The sequence below is a fragment of the Branchiostoma belcheri genome, unplaced genomic scaffold (genome assembly GCF_001625305.1).
Source record: "Branchiostoma belcheri isolate BF01 breed outbred unplaced genomic scaffold, Haploidv18h27 scaffold64, whole genome shotgun sequence".
NCBI classification, from domain to species: Eukaryota; Metazoa; Chordata; class Leptocardii; order Amphioxiformes; family Branchiostomatidae; genus Branchiostoma; species Branchiostoma belcheri.
The window spans coordinates 782,408-802,277 of record NW_017804287.1 but is presented as its reverse complement, the minus strand read 5'-3'; the positions used below and the strand labels follow the sequence as shown (position 1 = coordinate 802,277).

General features: G+C 40.0%; 2 protein-coding genes and 1 long non-coding RNA gene across 4 annotated transcripts; 1 reads left to right on the top strand and 2 right to left on the bottom strand.

Moving 5' to 3' along the window:
- Positions 1 to 601: 601 nt before the first annotated feature.
- On the top strand, positions 602 to 11,451 carry LOC109483358 (collagen alpha-1(IV) chain-like). Its single transcript, XM_019786355.1, has 12 exons — positions 602 to 720; positions 2,324 to 2,404; positions 2,735 to 3,021; positions 3,402 to 3,474; positions 3,613 to 3,675; positions 4,144 to 4,221; positions 4,486 to 4,575; positions 5,042 to 5,122; positions 5,572 to 5,727; positions 6,071 to 6,184; positions 9,440 to 9,624; positions 10,033 to 11,451. Exons 2-12 carry the CDS (start codon positions 2,347 to 2,349, stop codon positions 10,321 to 10,323), a joined length of 1,476 nt encoding a protein of 491 aa, XP_019641914.1. The 5' UTR covers positions 602 to 720; positions 2,324 to 2,346; the 3' UTR covers positions 10,324 to 11,451.
- Positions 7,592 to 9,286, bottom strand: LOC109483417. Its single transcript, XR_002141010.1, has 2 exons — positions 9,111 to 9,286; positions 7,592 to 8,570 (listed from the first exon to the last, which is right to left on the bottom strand). It is a non-coding gene; the product is annotated as an uncharacterized LOC109483417 (long non-coding RNA).
- On the bottom strand, positions 11,373 to 19,612 carry LOC109483364 (WD repeat-containing protein 13-like). 2 transcript variants are annotated; one of them, XM_019786365.1, is made up of 14 exons: positions 19,462 to 19,612; positions 19,016 to 19,120; positions 18,664 to 18,719; positions 18,249 to 18,334; positions 17,435 to 17,492; positions 16,946 to 17,058; positions 15,530 to 15,612; positions 15,097 to 15,237; positions 14,509 to 14,675; positions 13,960 to 14,103; positions 13,611 to 13,789; positions 12,333 to 12,451; positions 11,890 to 12,038; positions 11,373 to 11,519 (listed from the first exon to the last, which is right to left on the bottom strand). In XM_019786365.1, the coding sequence occupies exons 2-14, from the start codon at positions 19,092 to 19,094 to the stop codon at positions 11,481 to 11,483; spliced, it is 1,413 nt and encodes a 470-aa protein (XP_019641924.1). In that variant the 5' UTR covers positions 19,095 to 19,120; positions 19,462 to 19,612; the 3' UTR covers positions 11,373 to 11,480. The 2 variants fall into 2 exon arrangements, with proteins under 2 accessions (XP_019641924.1, XP_019641923.1); XM_019786364.1 differs by lacking the exons at positions 18,249 to 18,334; positions 18,664 to 18,719; positions 19,016 to 19,120; positions 19,462 to 19,612 and adding an exon at positions 12,941 to 13,006 and having other exon boundaries at positions 17,435 to 17,724.
- Between the last annotated feature and the right edge of the window lie 258 nt (positions 19,613 to 19,870).

Sequence of the window (19,870 nt, the reverse complement as noted above, 5' to 3'; positions counted from 1 at the left end):
GAAATCCTGCCATGGCATGCCTCTGATATTGTGCCCTTGGGAAAGGCATGCGCACTTTACATGAATTTCCTCGCTTAACACAGTTGAAAATATCTGTTGTCCGTTCTTGCGTTTATTTGCGTTGGTGGTAGGCGACATAAACATAAGTTGGAAAAACTTGAATGTGCCGCCGCTATGTTTTGTGGTAAATGTTGTAAAAAAGTTTGGCAGTACCAAAACACTGGCCACAGAGCATCTTATGCAGACTACATGGACTACATGTACGTGACCCTGCTTCGTAATTTAGTCCATAAAGGACGCTTCAACTTGTTTACAGTAAACCGATACCAACACCTGACTTGTATTACTTGAATCCTACACCTTGCATTTCAGTAAGCTGACGTATAGGGAAATGCGCATAAGTAAAAATCCCCCAAAGTGCAGCACTTTCATTTTCAAGTAGAGGGGGAGAAGGGGTGCATATGCGAAATAACAATCATTAGATAATAGGAACGAGTTCCAAATTTAGAATTCTGTTCATTTCATTAAAACCGGTGTCATTCAAAAGCTACGAAAAGCTGACAAAGTCGCTACTCAGCAGTTTACAATAGAGATCTTAAAAAAAAATCGCACCCCTATTTATAAATGGTACAGGTCTTCCATGACACTAAAAGACAGGTGAAGGCAGACTTCAACTATAAGGACAGCCGCAAGACGTTTGGACGGAGAGAAGAATCACAGGTAAGAACTTTTCTGTAATTAGTTAAGATATCTTTATATATAAGGAGGGCGGAAGACAATTAAGAATATATTCAAAATACTATTTCAAGTTTTGTTGATCACCTTTTGAGTAGTTCTTTCATTTTTTTCTACGAGAATGATAAACTTTTTGAATTTTGACAAACTTTTACAACATCCATGCCCATTTTGGTGTAGAAGATTTTGATTTAAAACATTAACGATCACGCAATAGTAAATAGCCCGGCGTTGAAGTATCTACTTGTATGAAGAAGGTAACTTTTCTTACAAGAGATAAGCGTCAAAATCAATGCTAAGGTAAAAAAGGGAAGTCATGTGTGCGTTGGGCTCAGCCTATTTCCTGAAATACAATTCTGACTATTAGTAACTTTTAGAACGTCCTTTGCCAACCCAATTTGCAGTGGAATTGCAGATTTTAATTCAATTTTAACGATCATATGCATATGTAATAGTACTTTTCTTTTCCTTGCGTGAGAAAAGCATCAAAGTCAGTGCTAAGGTAAAAAGGGGAAGTCATATGTACGTTGGGTTTCGCATATTTCCTTAATACACAAAGCTTCAAGCTCTTGTGACGAATAGAAAAGAGTGCTGCCATCCGATAATTTTGAAATTTACCCTAGATTCTTTAGATTGGCTACTAGATTCTCGTACGCTTAGAAAAGTGTGAAAACTAAAGTGACTGCACAGGACTTCTATGATTTCCGTCATACGCGTATTGCCATCTTGAAGAGTTTTCAGGATAAATTTCAGCTTCTTTAAAATTCTTTCCTTTTAAAGAAGGTTCGGTTTATTTATCGCAGTATCCAATACCTGATTTAGTAAGAGCTTAAACCGAGAGTACTGTATTTTGTGAAACGTTGCATTTGTGGCGCAGATGTTTTTACCGATGACCGTCATGGCGGTTGACCGAACTTATTTTTCACAAAGTTTTACTTCCTTTTCGTGGAAACGCTTTCGCCTAAGTACGCGTCGAGAATATAAACATCTCTTGACATGCTCTTCTGACCGTAAACGGTCCGTGGGTCAATCTGTAGCTATAACACCTTGTAAGACGACGCCTATGTAAACATTTGAGAACTATCGATGAATGAACCGTAACGGTAACATAACAAGTGAGCATTTGAGCACAACAAAATGTCTTTGTTCTCAGGCTAAGGGAGAACCAAAGCAGTGCCTGAAGTAAATGAGTTATATATATTCGATTATATCTCAAAACGTAGAATACAGAAGACAACTTCCCTGTTTTCAATGTCAAGAAAATTTAATTTAGAGTTTCTTTCAAGTTCGCGAGTCTTGAAAATGACTTTATAACGTATTACTTGTCTAGGACCACAACACGGGGGGATTATGCATCGTATTACCAATATGTTCTTGCTACTTACCAACAACAATTTGGCGGGTGAAAAAGAAAAAGCCCCGACTACACCCAGAAAGACAACCTTAAATTATTTTCATGTTGTAAATTGAAACTCGCATACTTTTTGTACTTTCAAATAAACACACACACACACACACACACACACACACAAAAGTTTTATCAATAAACAAAACAAACAAAATATATCAATATTTAATATTCATATAGCCTGACATCACAAAGGGACAATCATGAGCCCGAAGTTCCTGCTCTGTCTTCTCATCATTTCTGCACTTCTCGTCGTCAGTGGTGAGTTTCGAGACTCTCTGATCTGTTAACAATTACCTGATATATCAATATGCGGTTGACGGGTAAAATACAACTCATGCAACGTAACGTTAACGGAGTATAATGCATTTTGAGGGCTCATTTTATGTTATGTACATTTAACGATGCCATTTATGTATCGCTAGCTGAAGGAAAACATTTTGTTTTTGCTAAGTTTCTTCTTATTTCTCAAGCCAAGCGACAAATACGAAATATGAAGATGCGTCCATATATATGTACTGTGAATAACATATTTTTTGGGTAAAAAAAATACTGATTGATATAATACACTACTGATACGTCTTTGTTTAGATGGCTGGCGTAGACGTCGCCGAAGGACACCGCCAGGTCCGCCCGGCCCGCCCGGCCCCAGGGGCTATACAGGCCCGCCTGGCCGGACTGGTCCTCCCGGCACGAGAGGGTACCGGGGGTACCCTGGCCCTACTGGTGGAAGAGGCCTTCCAGGCCCACCCGGTCCGAGGGGATATCCTGGTCCAAAAGGCCAAAAGGGCTCCATGGGCTTCCGTGGCCTGGTGGGGCCCCCGGGTGCAAAAGGCTCGACGGGGCTTCGTGGTCCGCCCGGTCGTACTGGAAGTCCGGTAAGATAATTTTCGATGTTTAAAAGCTGCATTATATAACATTGCGATGCTACAAAACGTACATTTCCAATCATATCTGTACAAAGCAGGTTCCATAAACTCTACCCCGTTACGTTGCAAATGAGTGCAATGGAGGAAGTGGAGGTGATAAAGATATGACGCCTTACAGGTGCATTTAGATACACAGCTGTCAGCCATGTTTGTATGCATTTGGGTATTTTGTGGAGGCACCGCAGAATACCAAATGAATGAACAAATTAATTGATTAATACTTTTATGTTTCCTGTGATTACTGTAGTATTTCTTCACGGTATGGTGTTGGGGCCTATCAAATGTTCCTTTCATACTGATCTTTCTGTTGTCGCCCCCCCCCCCCCCAGGGTAGTAAAGGTGAACGTGGACTTCCTGGACCACAGGGACCCGTCGGTTCTCCTGGGCAAAATGGCGTTAAAGGTAATCGTCTTGTATATCTACATGGAATGTGACATTACTTTGTATGCCCATTGGTTAAATGTTGTCCTTTCCATACAACGACATCTAGCGACGTTCAGTAGAAATATAGCTGTCTCATGCATATGTATGGCGTTGCAGGCGATCCAGGACCAGTCGGCTTAAAGGGTGACCAGGGTATCATCGGCCCTATCGGACCGAAAGGTAATAAGAGATCATAAGATCAACACCTGTATTTGACCCTTACCTGCCTATTTTCTACTAGTGTAAATACTACTGTTAACTCCCGAAGTCTGAAAAAATACGGTCGGTCTTGCAGAATGTTGACTTTGTAAAACCACTTTTAAAAGCTTTATCTTAATCTTGCAAAAAGTCTCGTCCTTTGCACACACAAAACCAGTTGTTTATGTCCTCTTCTTTATTATCATTTTCTTTCCTTACGTTTTTGTGAACCGGATAACTTATTACTAACGGATGCGCAGTCGTTCATCACTCCAAGCAATGATGCCAGAAGAAGAAACATAAGAAGAGGAACCAGAAAAGTGTAAAAAGATGGTCCACTAACCTAGGCACATGAGTCGAGCAGAGCGCCAAATAAACATCAGGCTGCAGTTTTGATCTATTTTCTTTTTAGAAATAATGAATTGAAGTAACGTACAACAATTTTTACAGGAATGATTGGACCGGTGGGCCCTATAGGACCAGTGGGACCAAAGGGTGATTGCAGTATTGGTCCAATCGGACCCCAAGGTGAATATACATTGACTGCTAACTAAAGGTGATTTGCGTGCTGTATACATGTACATCGCATTGCATATACCTCATGGTCATATCTTCACATCATGTGGTCATGAATAATATGTGCGTCGCCATGACTTGTGTATTGTTTGGAGTTAGAAAAAATGTGTTGTTTTTTTTAAGTCAGCTGAACACATCTTGATCCTAACCCTGTCTCACCTAAATACACCATTATTTTAATTTTCCTTTATCCCTTTGTGCACTACACTCCATTAGGACCAAAAGGCGAAGTCGGTCAGAAGGGAGAAATTGGACAGAAAGGCGAGGTTGGGCTTAAGGGAGAGTTTGGACAGAAGGGAGAGCCAGGTAAACATGAAATCTGTCTACATCTCATTTTTTTACTTCATTTATTTCATTAGGAAATAAGTAAAAACGCAGGTGCAGGATATTCCCCTCCCTTGTTTTCTTTCAATATTGTGCGTATATATAACACAAAGGATGCATATCTATCAGGTTATTCAAATGTTGGAAATGCACTGATAATCTCTTTAAGTAAGTGTAACTTAAATTGAATTGTTTTATGCACATCAATTCAACCTCCTTGATGCAATAGAGCTCTTTCTAAATGCGGGTGCAATATTGACATGTACTCACGCTAGAGCTCACACATCCTAACATCAGTAACATTATCATTATCATACTATTCAACTAAGTCGGCGAATTATTTGTTAGCGGTGATGATAAATTCTGGGTATAGAGGTGACCGCGAAAACCGTGAATATAAAAGTAAAATCGTGAATTTCAGTATGTATGGTTTCTTTCCCCCACACAGGCGCAGGGTCTGTCATCATTCTCTTCCCCGTCAGTCTGGACGGTGGGCAGCCAACATCCGGGACCGGGCTCTTTCAACCAGGTAAAGAAGGGGCATATATAGAGCGAATTTATTAAAGGAATCCAATGCAATTTCAGGGTAAGAAAAGTGGATTTCAAATTCAATTTTCTGGTCTTTTTTAATGCAGTAAGTTGAATCAATCCTGTGTATCTCATATCATGCTGATATCTGTGAGGCAAAATTTGATGTCGCTAACGAAAATTTCCGGTTCTAGCTATTTATGGGTGGTACCCAAAAGTAAAGCTAGAGACGCCTGCAATGCAGTATCAAAATCGGCAAGACAGAATCACATTGGTCCAATACGCCACCCAATGAGTAGGCCAATTGTTACAGGCGACCAACCAATATAAACTCCCCTTGCCCCAGAGAATCTGCTTCGAAATTAGATACATCTAGTTGGTCCAATACTAAATCGCCTATAATTAAATACCTGATTTGTTCTTTACCATGAATGCTTGTTTATACTACAGGGCATCTCCCGCACCGGTCCATGACGGTTGTCTTGATCACCATCCACAGTCAGACGGACTCCTTGCCGTCCTGTCTGGACCACCAGACTCCCCTGTACCAGGGCTTCAGTCTGGTGCAGCTGGGCGGAAACACTATCACAGGGAACCAAGATCTAGGTTTGTCATCACCATTCGTATCATCCTTTTTCTTCCGGGAACGGATGTACTGTTTTGGGTGGAAGTGATTTTATTTCATTTGTTTCATGTGCAAGTCTCGTTGTGCGTCGTTTTAGTCATAGTTTTTGTTTTATATCTATTAATACAATGTATCTAACTGTTTACAAACACTATTCATCAACAACTGACATTAAGTATTGTTAAAAGGTTAACAGGAAAAAGCCTTTACACAGCTATTATAATACCATTGTCTTTTGAAATCCAGTGATTTTTCGCAACTCCTCAGGGGTGGAGCTGATTTAAACATAAGCCTGGAGTGTTGTTAATTTTTCTTGTCCAATAGGTTCCCTGGGCTCGTGCCTGGTACGGTTCAGCACGTCTCCCGTCATGTCCTGCACGGCTCGTAACGTCTGTGAGAACCGCACGGTGGAAGTCAGCACATCATGGCTGTCCTCTGGTAAGTACGGTTTCTTCTATTCATATATCTGTTAGATAGCCTGGGTACCATCCTCCTCTTGTGCCCAGCGACATTAGGGAGCGGGCGGAAACTCCGGAGGATGATGGCACCCGGGTTATCTGTTAGAGGGTTGCACCAAATTTCTTCTCTGCAAGATTTTTGTAGCCTCTACCAGGAAAAGCGGGCCGGCAAACTGTTGTCTTGGCGCGGACCAACCCCAACTGAATAAGCCTATTCGCCATTACCGGCGCGAAATGCATGATGGGTAATATCCGCCATTTTGAGAGATAAACAAAACCGCGTCGCCCCGCGACACAGCGAGCGCGGGTGTCGAATCCCGCTACGTAGCTAAAAAAAATGAGTTTACCCGGGCCGTAAGTGGAGATTTTATATCTTATTGGACGGCAAAGATGACAGACGTTTCTTGGTTGAGGTTAGACTGCCGGTAACTGCCGGTTTTCAAGGCGTTTCCGCGAGTCACGTCCAGGGGGAAAAGCCTACAACTTCAAGGCGCATACAACTTCGTATGCTTAAAAGAATCACGACGCGGTTGCCGAATTCGCCGAAGACAGCAGCAGGTTCAGTTGTGAATGTCAAGAATTATAGTCAAGAATGAAAAAACTCACCTATTCTCGGCCCGGTGGGCTTCACGGAAGGGTAGTTCGTCGAACCGAAGGACGACGTCAAAGGATGCCCCTCCCCCCGCACTTAAAAATCGGCCCAGCACTGATCATGAGTTTAGCGAGCCGGCCGTGCCTCCCATACTACGTAAACGGCTGTCGGGCGACTATGATGAGGAGAAAACATACTCCTACTTCGACTTTGAATGGGTAAGCGAAGTCCCTTACCACCATATTACCCCAACTGCAGACAGAAATTGCTTCCTCAAACGACTAGGCACATCTTACCTCCTTAGTCCACACTGTCTTGGCCGCGGAGACGAACTTGTCCACAGACCCAGGATACAGAACCCAAGACATAACAGTAGTATTCAAGCAACCATGGCATTAATTTTCTTTGAAGAACCTTGTGTTTAGTAAAGGATTGTTGCATGTTGCCAGTAATACTTGTGTTAGTGTACAGGTCTTTCTCAACATATATGGCATTGTATATTTAATATTATATTTCCTATGCACCATTCATTAAGTGCTGTCCACATATAGAGAGATATGGGAATAAGAAAAATATCAAAATGGTGCTTGTTTTGTTTTCTTTATAGTATATACATGTATGTAACAGTACAATCAGTGTCCAGGGAAATAGTAATTGAAAGGTTATCTGAGTTGGTAAGTTACATATTTTATTTGAAAAAGACTGTTCTCCAACTCAAGAAATTTGAGTTTTCAACTATATCTGTCTTCATCAACTATCTGAGCCAAGTGCTGTGGCATTATATTTTCTACATCACTTTGATTGCAGAGCTGTTTGTGTGTTAACACAGTAAGTTTATGTTTAACGGTGCTTGTATGTTTTCTATCACAGTGTGAATGTTTACAGTAATCTAGTAATCGCCATCGTACAACCTATGCTGTCTAGCAAATATTATTTAGATTTAGACAATAAACCGGATAGTGAATGTGAGTGAGTATGTAGTACTGTCGATGCAGTTAACTGACTTCTTTTTCTTGTGTTTGGTCAGGAAAACAACAAGAGAGTAGTTACAAATTAAATATTCCACTTTCAAGATCCAAACGCAGGGGTCAGGTGTTTGGTGTAAGTAGTGTAAATGACTGGAGTTCTCTACATACACCTGATCTTATGGTCAACAGTCAGTGGAAAAGATCTAAACTTAAGTACTAGTACTTAGACCATCACTGGGAGCACCTATGGTGCAGGCACGAAGGAGTCAACTACACCAGTTCACCACAGCTTTCTCAACTGCATGCGGAAAAAGGTATCTTAAGTGGTAAATATAATGTTAATGACTTGACATCATGTTCAAATATATTATTTTCCACTAATTCAAGTTAATAAGTGAAAAGATAATCATATTGAATCTATTTACAGCAGACCCTTGTTAGACTAAAAGTCTGTACCAGTTTAGCAGTATTACTGCACAGAACTATCAAAATTCAGTACATAAAATATCTGTCATGATTACAATTTGCAGCACTGTTTATGTGCGGGTTACAATATACTTTCATGTAACCATTTCAGAACCTAAGTGTACTTGTATTTTTAGTATATTCCATCTGGGTTTGGCTTCAAGCTTGTTCATAAGTTTATTCCCTCTTCTCCTAGCATGAGGTTTTTTTCTTCTCATAGGAAAATGGTCCACTTTTTGTACCATGTATTTGGCATGTCTCTTCCATTTTTCTAGATGGTAAGTTGAATTGCTGCAATTCACTACTGCACACAGCTTCATGTTGAGGTCGGGAAAGTAACACTGTAAAAAGAAGAAGAGAGAAAAATTGAACCAAAAGTTGATGGATTTACGTTCAAAACATCAAGTCTTGAATGCACTAATGCAATGGCATTTGCATGCACAAAACCCCCATGGCCCTACGTATCCCGCTACGAAAACCACACTAAATATTTATAAACATATAGATGTCATCACTGCTTGTACTATTCCTAAATCATTATTTTAATCGGTAATAATGTCGTGGTGAGACGGTGAGGATTGTGGTTAGAAAGCTCTATGTGCTTGGGGTGACACAAGAACACGTAGTGTATCGGTCTTCTGAAGACAAAGCTCATGCAGTTTATTTACAATTTTTACCGACTAAAACTGAAAAATTCCACCATTATCTTACACAAATAACCACTCTTACACGAAAAAAGGTATTCCAAAACTCGTTTTATCGAGATTGGCCCGGAAAATTGAGCGGAAAACGTGAAGACGGAAGGCGTGCAGGATGGGGGAGGGGGGCATGCATAAGTAATTAGGCGCTAGCGCTAGCTTGGATACCGTCAAAAAACGTACCGTAAATCCACTTGAAGATAAAGATATCGCGATATTTTAGGCAAGATAGGTCCAGAACATCGTTGGAACTCAGCCCAAGGCGGGCCACCACCGGTAACGCCGTGTGTAAGCTGGAAATCGAGACATACGCTGGCGCTGGGGACGATTGCGGCCGCGGGTTTGTTTATCTCCAATTCTACGTCGCTAAGTAAACTCCGCGCAGGCGCACTAGTAATGGCGAATAGGCTTATAGTTCCATTGAGCAACACCGTTAAAATCATAAAGGGGGCAAAACTCTTGCAACAGTCTATTGGTCGCTAGAAAATTCAAGCCGTAACGTCTTGCCGCAGGAATCCATCCGCCGACAGTTGGACAGGACCAGAGCGACGACGCCAGAGCGCGGGCGGTGGGCCGGTGTGTGGTGTGCCAGACTCACGTGGCCGTGGAACAACAGGCCATCCACAGTCAGACCGGCACCATACCGGACTGTAGCCCGGGGTGGATCAGTCTGTGGACTGGGTACAGTTTTGTCATGGTGAGTACTTTGATTACATCAGGCATTCCAGGCATAAGATGTGTTAGTACGATTCCAGCAACGAGAGTTATCTACCATACATACTAGTAATTTGTGACCCTAGCATGTCCAGATCATGAGATCAAAACCAGAAGTAGCACTAGAACTGCAGTACCAGGGGGACCAACATCTAATTATCTCAAGGTCTCATGGCAATATCAAGACAATCCAGTCCATCTAAACCTTCTCGATTCATCGTGTTGACAGGCAGATTTGAAAAAAAATAGTTCGTAACATTAACCAAGCAAGGACATTTTATAAACGTTGAGACTGTCAGTTAATGCATGCATGTTTTATAAACGTCCTTGCATTAACTGACAGTCTCAACTGCAACATCATCAACACATCTATTTTCAATATCCCATCCAGCACTCTGCCGATGGCGGTGCGGGCGGAACGTTCATCAGCAGCCCGGGAAGCTGCCTGCCTGTGTACCGTGAGAAGCCGCTGGTCACCTGTAACAGCAGCCAGGGCTGTGAGGAGCCCGAGGACCAGTCATCCCTCTGGCTTCAGGCTTCCGGATCCGACGGGTCTTCCGGATCCAGCAGGTCTTCCGACTCCTCCAGCGGGACGTCCGGCTCCTCCGTCGGGATTTCCGGCTCCAGCGGGTCCGGATCAGCCATCAGCCGCTGTAGGGTTTGCCAGTACAATGGCGACTAAACAGTGTACCAGTAGATCGATCCGTTAGCTGCATCTGACCAACTCTGAAGTACAGAGGCAAAATAGAAATTAGAGTGGTGACATCTGCATAATGTTTACCTTCCCATTCCTTAGCTTGGTCAGTACTAATAGATTTAACATTGGATACTAGTATTGTATATGCATGTACTAACTACCGAACAACGGAAACTAACCAATAGCCAGGAATCTGCATGCTTGATGTTATAGAGCATTTAGAACATATAGACTAAAAGGGTATATAAAGTCTTTAAACTGAAAACAGGATGTAGTACAAAGTCTCCAACAATAACCAGTGCAGACATAATTTTTAAAGAAGCCATTTTTCAAATGACAAGCTACATGTTAATGTGTTTTCTTTATTTCCGTGCCTGAATGTATTGCAGTAACGTTATAGAACATTGTTTCAAATGAAACTATCGAAGGCCTGTACTAGTAGTCAGAATGATAACTGAACACTTTTGGTTAAGGATTCTTCTCTGTGTAGCTTAAACAACTATCATGAACTGTTAGATTTATAGTTTGCATAACTTCCAAACAAATAATAAGCATGGCTGGACAATACTTGTGTCCCAGTCATTCCACATGGACTACTAGGATAATGAACGTTAATATGATAATAAGACATTACTTTGCCATTGTTTCTAACTAGAAAAACATTTATATCATATCCAAGACAATTATAAAGATCATTGCACATTACTTAATTCAGCGAGTTTCTGGTCATATGAAAAATAATATCACATAATCATATCATACATACAAGATTTACACATTTTACATAGTATGTAAGTCTATAATGTAATTGCAAAAAATATTTGGCATTGGTTAATAAGACATGTACATATAGCAAATGAAATGGTTGAATAGTAAACTAGACAGAAAACAACATTTACGGTCTGTAACTTTGAAAGGTCAAGGTAAGTACTATTTGTTGCACTCTCTGCCCTAGTCAAAACATTGTGTGACATCAGCAGTTCCTGTGAGTGACATCATCGACTTCTGTGCACACGATTTACATATACTTCAATACTAAGTACATGTCTAACACATAGATTATATATATCAGGATGACTTTGGATAATAAATTGAGATGCATATCAAGATGAATATGCATTCTGTGATGAATATAGCCACTGCTAGGACCTCTGTTCTCTCTTCCAAACTATCACCATACCCTGTAGGGAAATAAATTAAAACAAGCATGAGAAATTTCATATATGAAACTAGACACTATTAAGAATAAAAGCCTTGTAAATTTTACTTCCAAAATTGACTAAGACATAAAAGAATGTCAAAACAGTGTCATTAATAAGTAAACTTCTGTAGCAGGTTTTATACATAAGGGAAATACATAATAACTGACTACTAGTACATATAAATAAAAAAAAGCCTGCAACATCAAAGGTTGAAAACTACCTGTATAACAATATTTTAACAAAGCATGCTGTTTGGATAAAAAAAAGGCAATATAAACTTCTGAATATAATACTTAACCCTTGTCGTGCAGAGCTTAAAACAGTAAAATTCAAAAACAAGAGCTTGTACCTCAGAATCTGCAGAGGCTAGCAGACTCTCATCATAGTTGAAGCTGACATCTATAACCGGAGCAGAGTGGCCCTGGAGTTTATTCACCACTGGTTTGTTGGTTCTCTCCACGTCAAAGAAGTACACACACATGTCCTCACTTCCACTGACTGGTGGGAAGAAAGGTCATTGTGAAAAATGACTTTCAACAAAATTAGCATTAAGACAAGTTGCATCAGAATAAGTACATGTATATCAGAATGATCCTTAAACACAGTACATGTAACTACAAAACCTGCTGTGGTGGTGGTTAGTTTTGTACTTCAAACACCATGTTGAGTTAATCATATAAGACATGACATGCAGACATTATTTAAAGATATCAAAGAAAAAAAATCCCTACTGCACTTCCGAAAATAGTTTCATCAGGTTGGAAAAGTATAAGATACAGGGGTTTTCCGTACCAACACATGCCCCTTGTCTGAAGGACATGAGAGGACAGAAGCCGCTGCGGATCCGCAGGTTTCTCTGTTTGATGGGAAACTTTCTCTTCAGCTGCAGACTGCCTTCTACCCCCGACACCCTGTGTAAGAAAAACAGAAGAAGTTACAAATACATGTACAAGGTAAAAATATAATGGTAACTGTAATTGGTTTGTGTGGTGCATTTGACTCTTTGAGCTACAGTTGCTACAAAAAATATACTAATACACATTGTAGGAATTCCAGAATAGAGTGAGCCTGTTCACAGTTCCAAGAGCACATGAGCAGTCCTGAGTCAATGTTGTTTAAGGTCCTTGGAAACTCTTCAGAGGGAGTATAGTATGTACATGCCAAGGGCCTTAAACTTGGTCATCAGACTACACATGGCACACTTTGAACTGTGAAATGGTCGTGAGATTATGAAAGTTGTATGATCATCAATTGTGAAAAATCTATAATTTTTTTCACCTTAATTATGTTTACAGTGATTTTTTTAAAATCATGGCTGCATGTGTTTGATTATTTCTTGTGATATTGAGATTCCTGTTGATTGCTTCAGCAGTGTGGCTCCTTCTATCACACAACTTTACCTTGAGGCATATTCCTGTAGTCTGTTGACTAATGGGGAGCCTGGATGTGGTTTTCTGGTGGGATAACTCAAGAAAAAATAACATGCAAAAGTCAAAGTACAGAAACGGCAACCTTTTTGTCATATTTGATCAGTGATTTCGTTTAACTACAACCTGATTTATTGGAATGAATTCTGTATTGATTTGAAAATCAGTAATTTGAAGTACATATTTGATTGTCTTGTATTTATTGAAAAATATATCTGATTGATAATTTGCTGTTGGAATACATGTAACTGAATTAAGGGTTAGGATTTCATTTTAATTATTTTGTGCTGGAAAATTTTACCATGATAAAGAGAAAAGAAAATTTTCAGAAGGTAGTGAATTCTAAATAGTACATGTATGTGCATGAAAATGCCCAAAAATTCAAACTTGATTGAAAGATGTCTCTTCCAATTTAAGAGTGCAGGGGGGACATGCTTTCATCATTTTACTAGGCAGTTAGGCAACATTGAGTTAAAACTAGCAAGAGCCATGGATTTTACGTATTCAAAAGACTGTAAAAGAGGCAACTTTTATGGAAGTGCTTTGGAACTGGTTGTTTCATCTTGGTTCACTGAAAACTATGAGAAACATTGTACATGCATCAATTGTGAAGTACTAGTACATCTGCAGCTGCAGTACATACCTGTACAGACAGAGGGCGTTTGCTCCACAGTTGATGAGCAGCGAGGGATCGCGTGCTTCACGACTCATCCAGGAGCGAGCAGATATACAGGTGATGGGGTGCCCCTCACACACGACCAGCCGCTGGGCACGGGACAACTTCCCCGTCCCAACGTCAAACGCAAAGGAGTAGACACAGCCCTGCAGAAAAGGGAAAGAGTATTGTAAATCACTGAGGTAGAAAAAGTTTGGGGGTTGAGAAAAATGGACATGTTGTGGTGGTGGTGGTGGCAAATGCAGAAGAAAGTTGGTGGATTATTTGGAAAGTCAGAATTTTTTTACATACAAAAACTTCAAGTGATAGTACAAACATTTTCATCTCCTATCCAGAGTGTCTTCCCTCCTGAGTCAAATGTGATAGTGAGGATGGACCCTGATGCCTTACTGCTGCCTCCTTTCACGTATTTCCCAGTGGAGAAGTTTAAAACATGGACAAAACCTTTCTTGTTCCCAGTCTGGAGTGACAATTAAGGTGTAGAATTTTTGCCTCAAACCCAAAATATACCCAAAATTCAACCAAGTGTATACATAGAAATACACAACTACATGTAGTTGTCTAATATGTTACAAGAAGGAGGATCTTGATATTTAAATCCCTTGGTTACAAACATATGTAATAATCTATTAAGCATTTTCACGCTGGCTCACATAAGGCAACAGACATGCTTTCAATAGAAAACAATAGACAGGAAAAGGGATAACATTTCCTTAAACCTTTGACTTAACTTCCTGTCAATGTCAAAAACTTCTGTTCAGGAAGGTAAAGAAAACAGCATAATATACAGGTACATGCTGTTATCATTATTGAAATTTAATATGGTGTTACAAAGGATAGTGAGTGAGTGAGTGACAAAGGATACAACGATCATGTTGTTGTTGACAGGCTGAAAAGCGCAGGACATGATCTCAGCCCCGTCACAGTCCCCGACTACACGCAGACATGTTCCCGTTGGCACCTGCCACAGCCGCACTGTACCGTCCAGCGAACATGACACTATCACGTCATTGGACAGCGACCAGGAAAAATCTGTTGGGAGACAAAAAATGTAAACGTCATAGCCACATACTATGTCCTAAACTGAAGTCTTTGAAAATTCACTTAGAAGCATCCAATGGAACTTCAATGTGGCAAATCCACATGGCAGGGAAACAGAATAACAACATGTCCAACAGGCTTTCAAGGATCAGTACTGTGGGTGCCTTTGGGGCCATAGGCAAGGCAACCGCACAAAGCCCACTCAACAAAACAACAGAAACTTGCAATTGGGAACAAAACAGAAGGACAAAGGCTGCATCACTCTCCTGTACATCAAGACTGTCCCAGAACCCCTCAGAACTAGTACTGCAACAGTTTCTCATACTATCGTGGCACCGGTACCGGAGGATAAAACCAAAGAATACTTTCTTATATTTTTATTAATTAGCATAATACAATTGTGTCTCCCCACCTGTAACACCTGACGTGTGCCCTTTGAGTACACACAGGACCGTGGCAGGTTCTGGGATGACCTGACACACAGACAGGGTGCCGTCCAGCGAGCAACAGGCCAGACGAGCTTTGTCATCGTTGGCAAACTTCACCGCCATAACTACAGGAAAGCAAAAACACACCAACATTACTCAACATTATGTAAAACGACAAAAGTCACTGATCATAGTGACATGGCTGCTACATGTACTAACTGTTTATTTATTTATAAGAAATAAACTTTCAATGTTCAAGTTAAACTTTATTGTACTCTGATGGTAGTTCAGTTTATTTTCAGTGAACTATTTAAGTGTACAAATTAAAGGAAGCACTAAAGTTGGGAGGGTTATCTTCCCATGTGTATAGTACATGTTGTATACATTAAATTTTGTAGAATGTAAAAATTAATTCACCTGCTTCTGAGTGTTGATCAAAAATATGATGCATCCCTGCAAAGGCGTAGTTTTCATCCAGAGTCTTGTCACCAACCATGGCTCTGTGGAACAGACAGAAGTTTTGTCCTTAATATTATTACTCCGTGAAGGAGGTCAGGACCTCCGGACGGAGTGTTGTGATCGGCTGATTTTTCATGTTCGCAGTCAAAACACTGGGTTCTCTTTGTGTAATCGGCACGCAATTTTATACGCCGTCTGCGAGCATGCCCGTGTTGATGCACGAATGTGTATTTTTGCCGTTGCTGCTTTCGCGGTCAATGTAATATCGCAGACGCACCCCTACAATTACGAGGCGAATTGGAATGGTCCAGAAAAACGCGTTGTTTGGAATAGCAGTGGGGTTCAAAAAAGTTCATGCAGATACGGGTTGGTTTTGATAAGTGGTTCCAGATGTTTTTGCCCATGGTTAAGAGATGCCAAGTTTTTTGGAAGATGTTCGCAGCCAAAACGCATTCTTCCGTACGTCGCATTTCTGTGTAATTTCGCATGTGGTGTTGCATTATGTCCGGGATGATGCACGTCTTTTTATTTTTACCGTAGCTGTTTTGATATTGGAGTAAATGGTTATTTTCGAAACATCCCCATTTCTTTGAAATGGTTTCGTCCGTTTATGCAACTGTTACTGCGCTAATGACGACCAGTCGCGCTGTCCTGATACACCGCGAATGTGCGAGTGTTCCCTGTAGACAGTCCCGGGAGTCTATTTTTTTCGCACATTCCAGGAGCCAAACCAAAATACGTTCATGAACCGAGTCCAAAAAACCGAAACATGAAAATCGGATGATCGGACCTGATGTACATTTCTCTTTCTGTAGATTGTACACACAATACATACATCTTTAGATAATCTGGCCATGGCAGGTAAAAAAAGTAACCCTGAATCATACTAGATTAGCGTAAATGCATGTTTATGCGTTCAAAACAAGAAAAGAATTTGTTTCTCGGTATTAATCTCTTGAAACACGGCGCTGAATATTGACGCAAAAATATTTCGGGCATCGCGCGCCCTTCCCCAAATCCCGCGTCACGTGTCGGCATTTCGCATCTCTGATTGGTTGTTGCGACTTAAGATGACTGAGCCGACGCGCGTTTAAACAATTTTTCTTTGTTCGATTTATTTTCTTCACAGAGAATTGTCGCCAATGGCTACTTCTTTTTGTTGCAATATATAATACTTCACGGAGAATTGTCGCCTATGGCTTCTTGTTTTATTTTCTGCTTGAATGATTTACATGTTTTTGGCCTATAGTGTTCTTACATTGATCTAGTATTTGAAGTCCATGTAGGTGTCTGTGCATGTCAACGGATCGTACATGAAGAATACATGTAACGTTACTAGTATATATTACATACAAGCATGTAAAACACAGTTACCTGCTGGCCTCCGCGGCCCGTGTCGGTACCAGTCCGTCCTCTGTGGGAGACGGGAGTGAGAACTTGCCCGACCCAGAGCTGTGGTAGCGCCGGTGGCCGCGAAAGTCCCCTTCCTGTACGTGTGAATCAAAACTCTAAATCAGTAAACACCATAGCCTATCAAATACAGCCTACTATTATGAGGCTTTGGGCTGATCATATGATCTAGAATTCTAGGTCCTAGAATTCAGTGTATAAATCCAAACCGCTGCAAGCAAATGAACCTTCAGAATACAATAGGTGTAATAATGTAGTGAGTTTTGCATGCTAAACTGGCTCAATTTTGTTGAGTCCAAAATGGGAAACAATAGGGGTGACCACTGTTTTTGTTTACATCATTCCCGATGATATTGGGTTTAAGCAGATGCAAATGTTGATCACCCAGGCAGTATTCACAACAGGAATTGAGATTTATAAAAACCAAAACAACAAACCACATGTAGAGCCTACCTCTCTGTCTAGAGTGAGTCGGCTGCTGCATTTGCTGGCACTGCGACTCCGTTGGCTGCTGTCCAGATACGTGTAAACAGCAAATCTTTCATTCAACATCTCAAAAAACCTGACTAAAATTTGCTGCTACATTAATTGTTAACTGACTTTCTAATGTACATGAATGTGTATGGTTCTCAAAACATTTTACCATGTTTAACTTATGCTGACAACATATATAGGGCAAACAGATAGCGCCAAACTATGTACAGGATTTTCTAGTTTTGCCTTGCAGGAAGGATGAATGTGTATTGATATGCTAATGTCAAAAATGGCCCTGGGGCGCCCAACAAAAACAATACGGAAAGGTCATGCCAGTCGTTTTGCTTCAATGCACGCAGGATTGCAGGTGTTACCAATTTGAAACAGGGGACTACTAGTATTTTGCTGAATTATTGTACAAGAAGTACATGTATGTATTTATACTTGTATGTATTTGCTAAAGAGGGAAAATGATTCCCTGCGAGTGAGTACATACAAATGTATACCAATTACCACTGTGGATGTTCTGTTGACACATGTATCTAAATTATAGTATAAATATATATTTATTTTGGACTTTCATCATGAATAACATAAATAGTTTCATGATTATATTTCCTGAAAAAAAATCATACTAAAATCGATACTCATTAGTAAAAACAACATTTACATATGGGAACAGGAATTATAAATACTAGTTTTGTACATGTATATGGATGTAAAAAGTATACCTCAGTGTATTACATACAGTTATATGTATACTGGAATACGTACATATGTAGAATACACTTACCCCTGTTCAGATAGAGACGTCCCATATCGCTGACCCAATATCTGTCCTCGGACCTTTAGATATTGCTTTCTGATTATTGGGTCATGCTGTAACGTTACATCAAGAAAAAAAAATTATATAATCAGTATGTAAATTACTACTACTAAATATGAAGTTAAACCTTAAAAAATGTTGACATTGCAATTGGCTAATTGTTATGAAAGTCAAAATAAAATAAAATCAGGAAACATCTCAATCACAATGATTTATCATGTTACAGAGTATGCTGTTAAGTTATTCATAAACCTAAGAAAGTCAGTGCAAAAACTCTGTATGATATTACTCCAGTTGAGGCACACGTGTGTCCGTAGCAAAACACAGACATGTATGTCAAGATTCATCTATCTAACTCATCTATCTTAATGGCAAAACTTACTTCAATTTTGGCATTTTCTCTCAGCAGCTGACTTCTGCGACGGATGTACTGGGTACCTGAAACAATGAAAAACTTCTGTGAAATAAAATAAGATGTTATTTGGTCTACTGTAAATGTAATTCTTAAAACTTTTGCTGTAGTTCATGACAGCACGAAATGTGACTTTTTGTCTCCCTCATATTATAACTAAATTCCTCCACATACCACCCAGTTACTCCCATCCGGCTTGCACTTTGTCACGTACCCACAGGCTAGACCTCCCTGTCAATCAACTGTAACCAAATATTCACCCACCCTCCCTGTAACCATCACTGCTGGACAAGCATGAGTCAGTTTTTAAAGTAAAACTCACGGAACTGTGGACTGCCCGGTAGCCTGTAGGCGTTATAACGTGCGTCCTGCGCCAAAATCTGCTGCCACACAGCCGCCATGTTAGCTGACCTTTGGGAATATGATTCTGTAACAAATCATAATGCATAATGAGAAAAAAAATTAAACTAAATTTACAAAAAATTGGCAGACAATCTATTTCAATGGTGTCATCCAAAGGATCTGAAAAATTTTATTTGCTTGCAAAATTTATCTGTTGGCTTTCAAAAATATACATATCCAATGTTGGCCCTTAGATTAGTCAGTGTTAGTTTTCTTTATAAAGCCAACTACCAATATTACCAATGCATTATATACGTATTACTGTAAATATAGTTATATGTTATTTGTTACGATATAAGTTGGTAACTTATAGTAGTTATACAATAATTTTAGAGACATCTGAGACATATATCTATCCAAATTTACCTTTTATCCTTTGAATCCTTACTCACAGTTGTCAGAAAGATGGTGAGAACATCATATGTCCATTCAGATCAATAATTAAAACGCAAAATCAAGATAGAAACGACAACATCTGGTGATCAGTGGTTTTTACCCCTCCCACCTAATGTTTCAACAATAGAGGGCCAAAAATACACAGCTCAGTTTGAAAAAAAATACCACAAATGGGCATAGTGCAATACTCAGGTGTGTTTGAAGTATCAAAAAGGGATATATAGCTTTTGAATGTTTCTAAAAATGTTGACAGTTTATTTTATTACATAAGTGTGCTAAATCGACACCTTTGAATGTTGCAAGTGTTTGTTGTTTTGTCGCCCTCTAATTAATTCAACTTTGACCCAAACGTACTTCCGGTGACGTCACCCATCTTCAA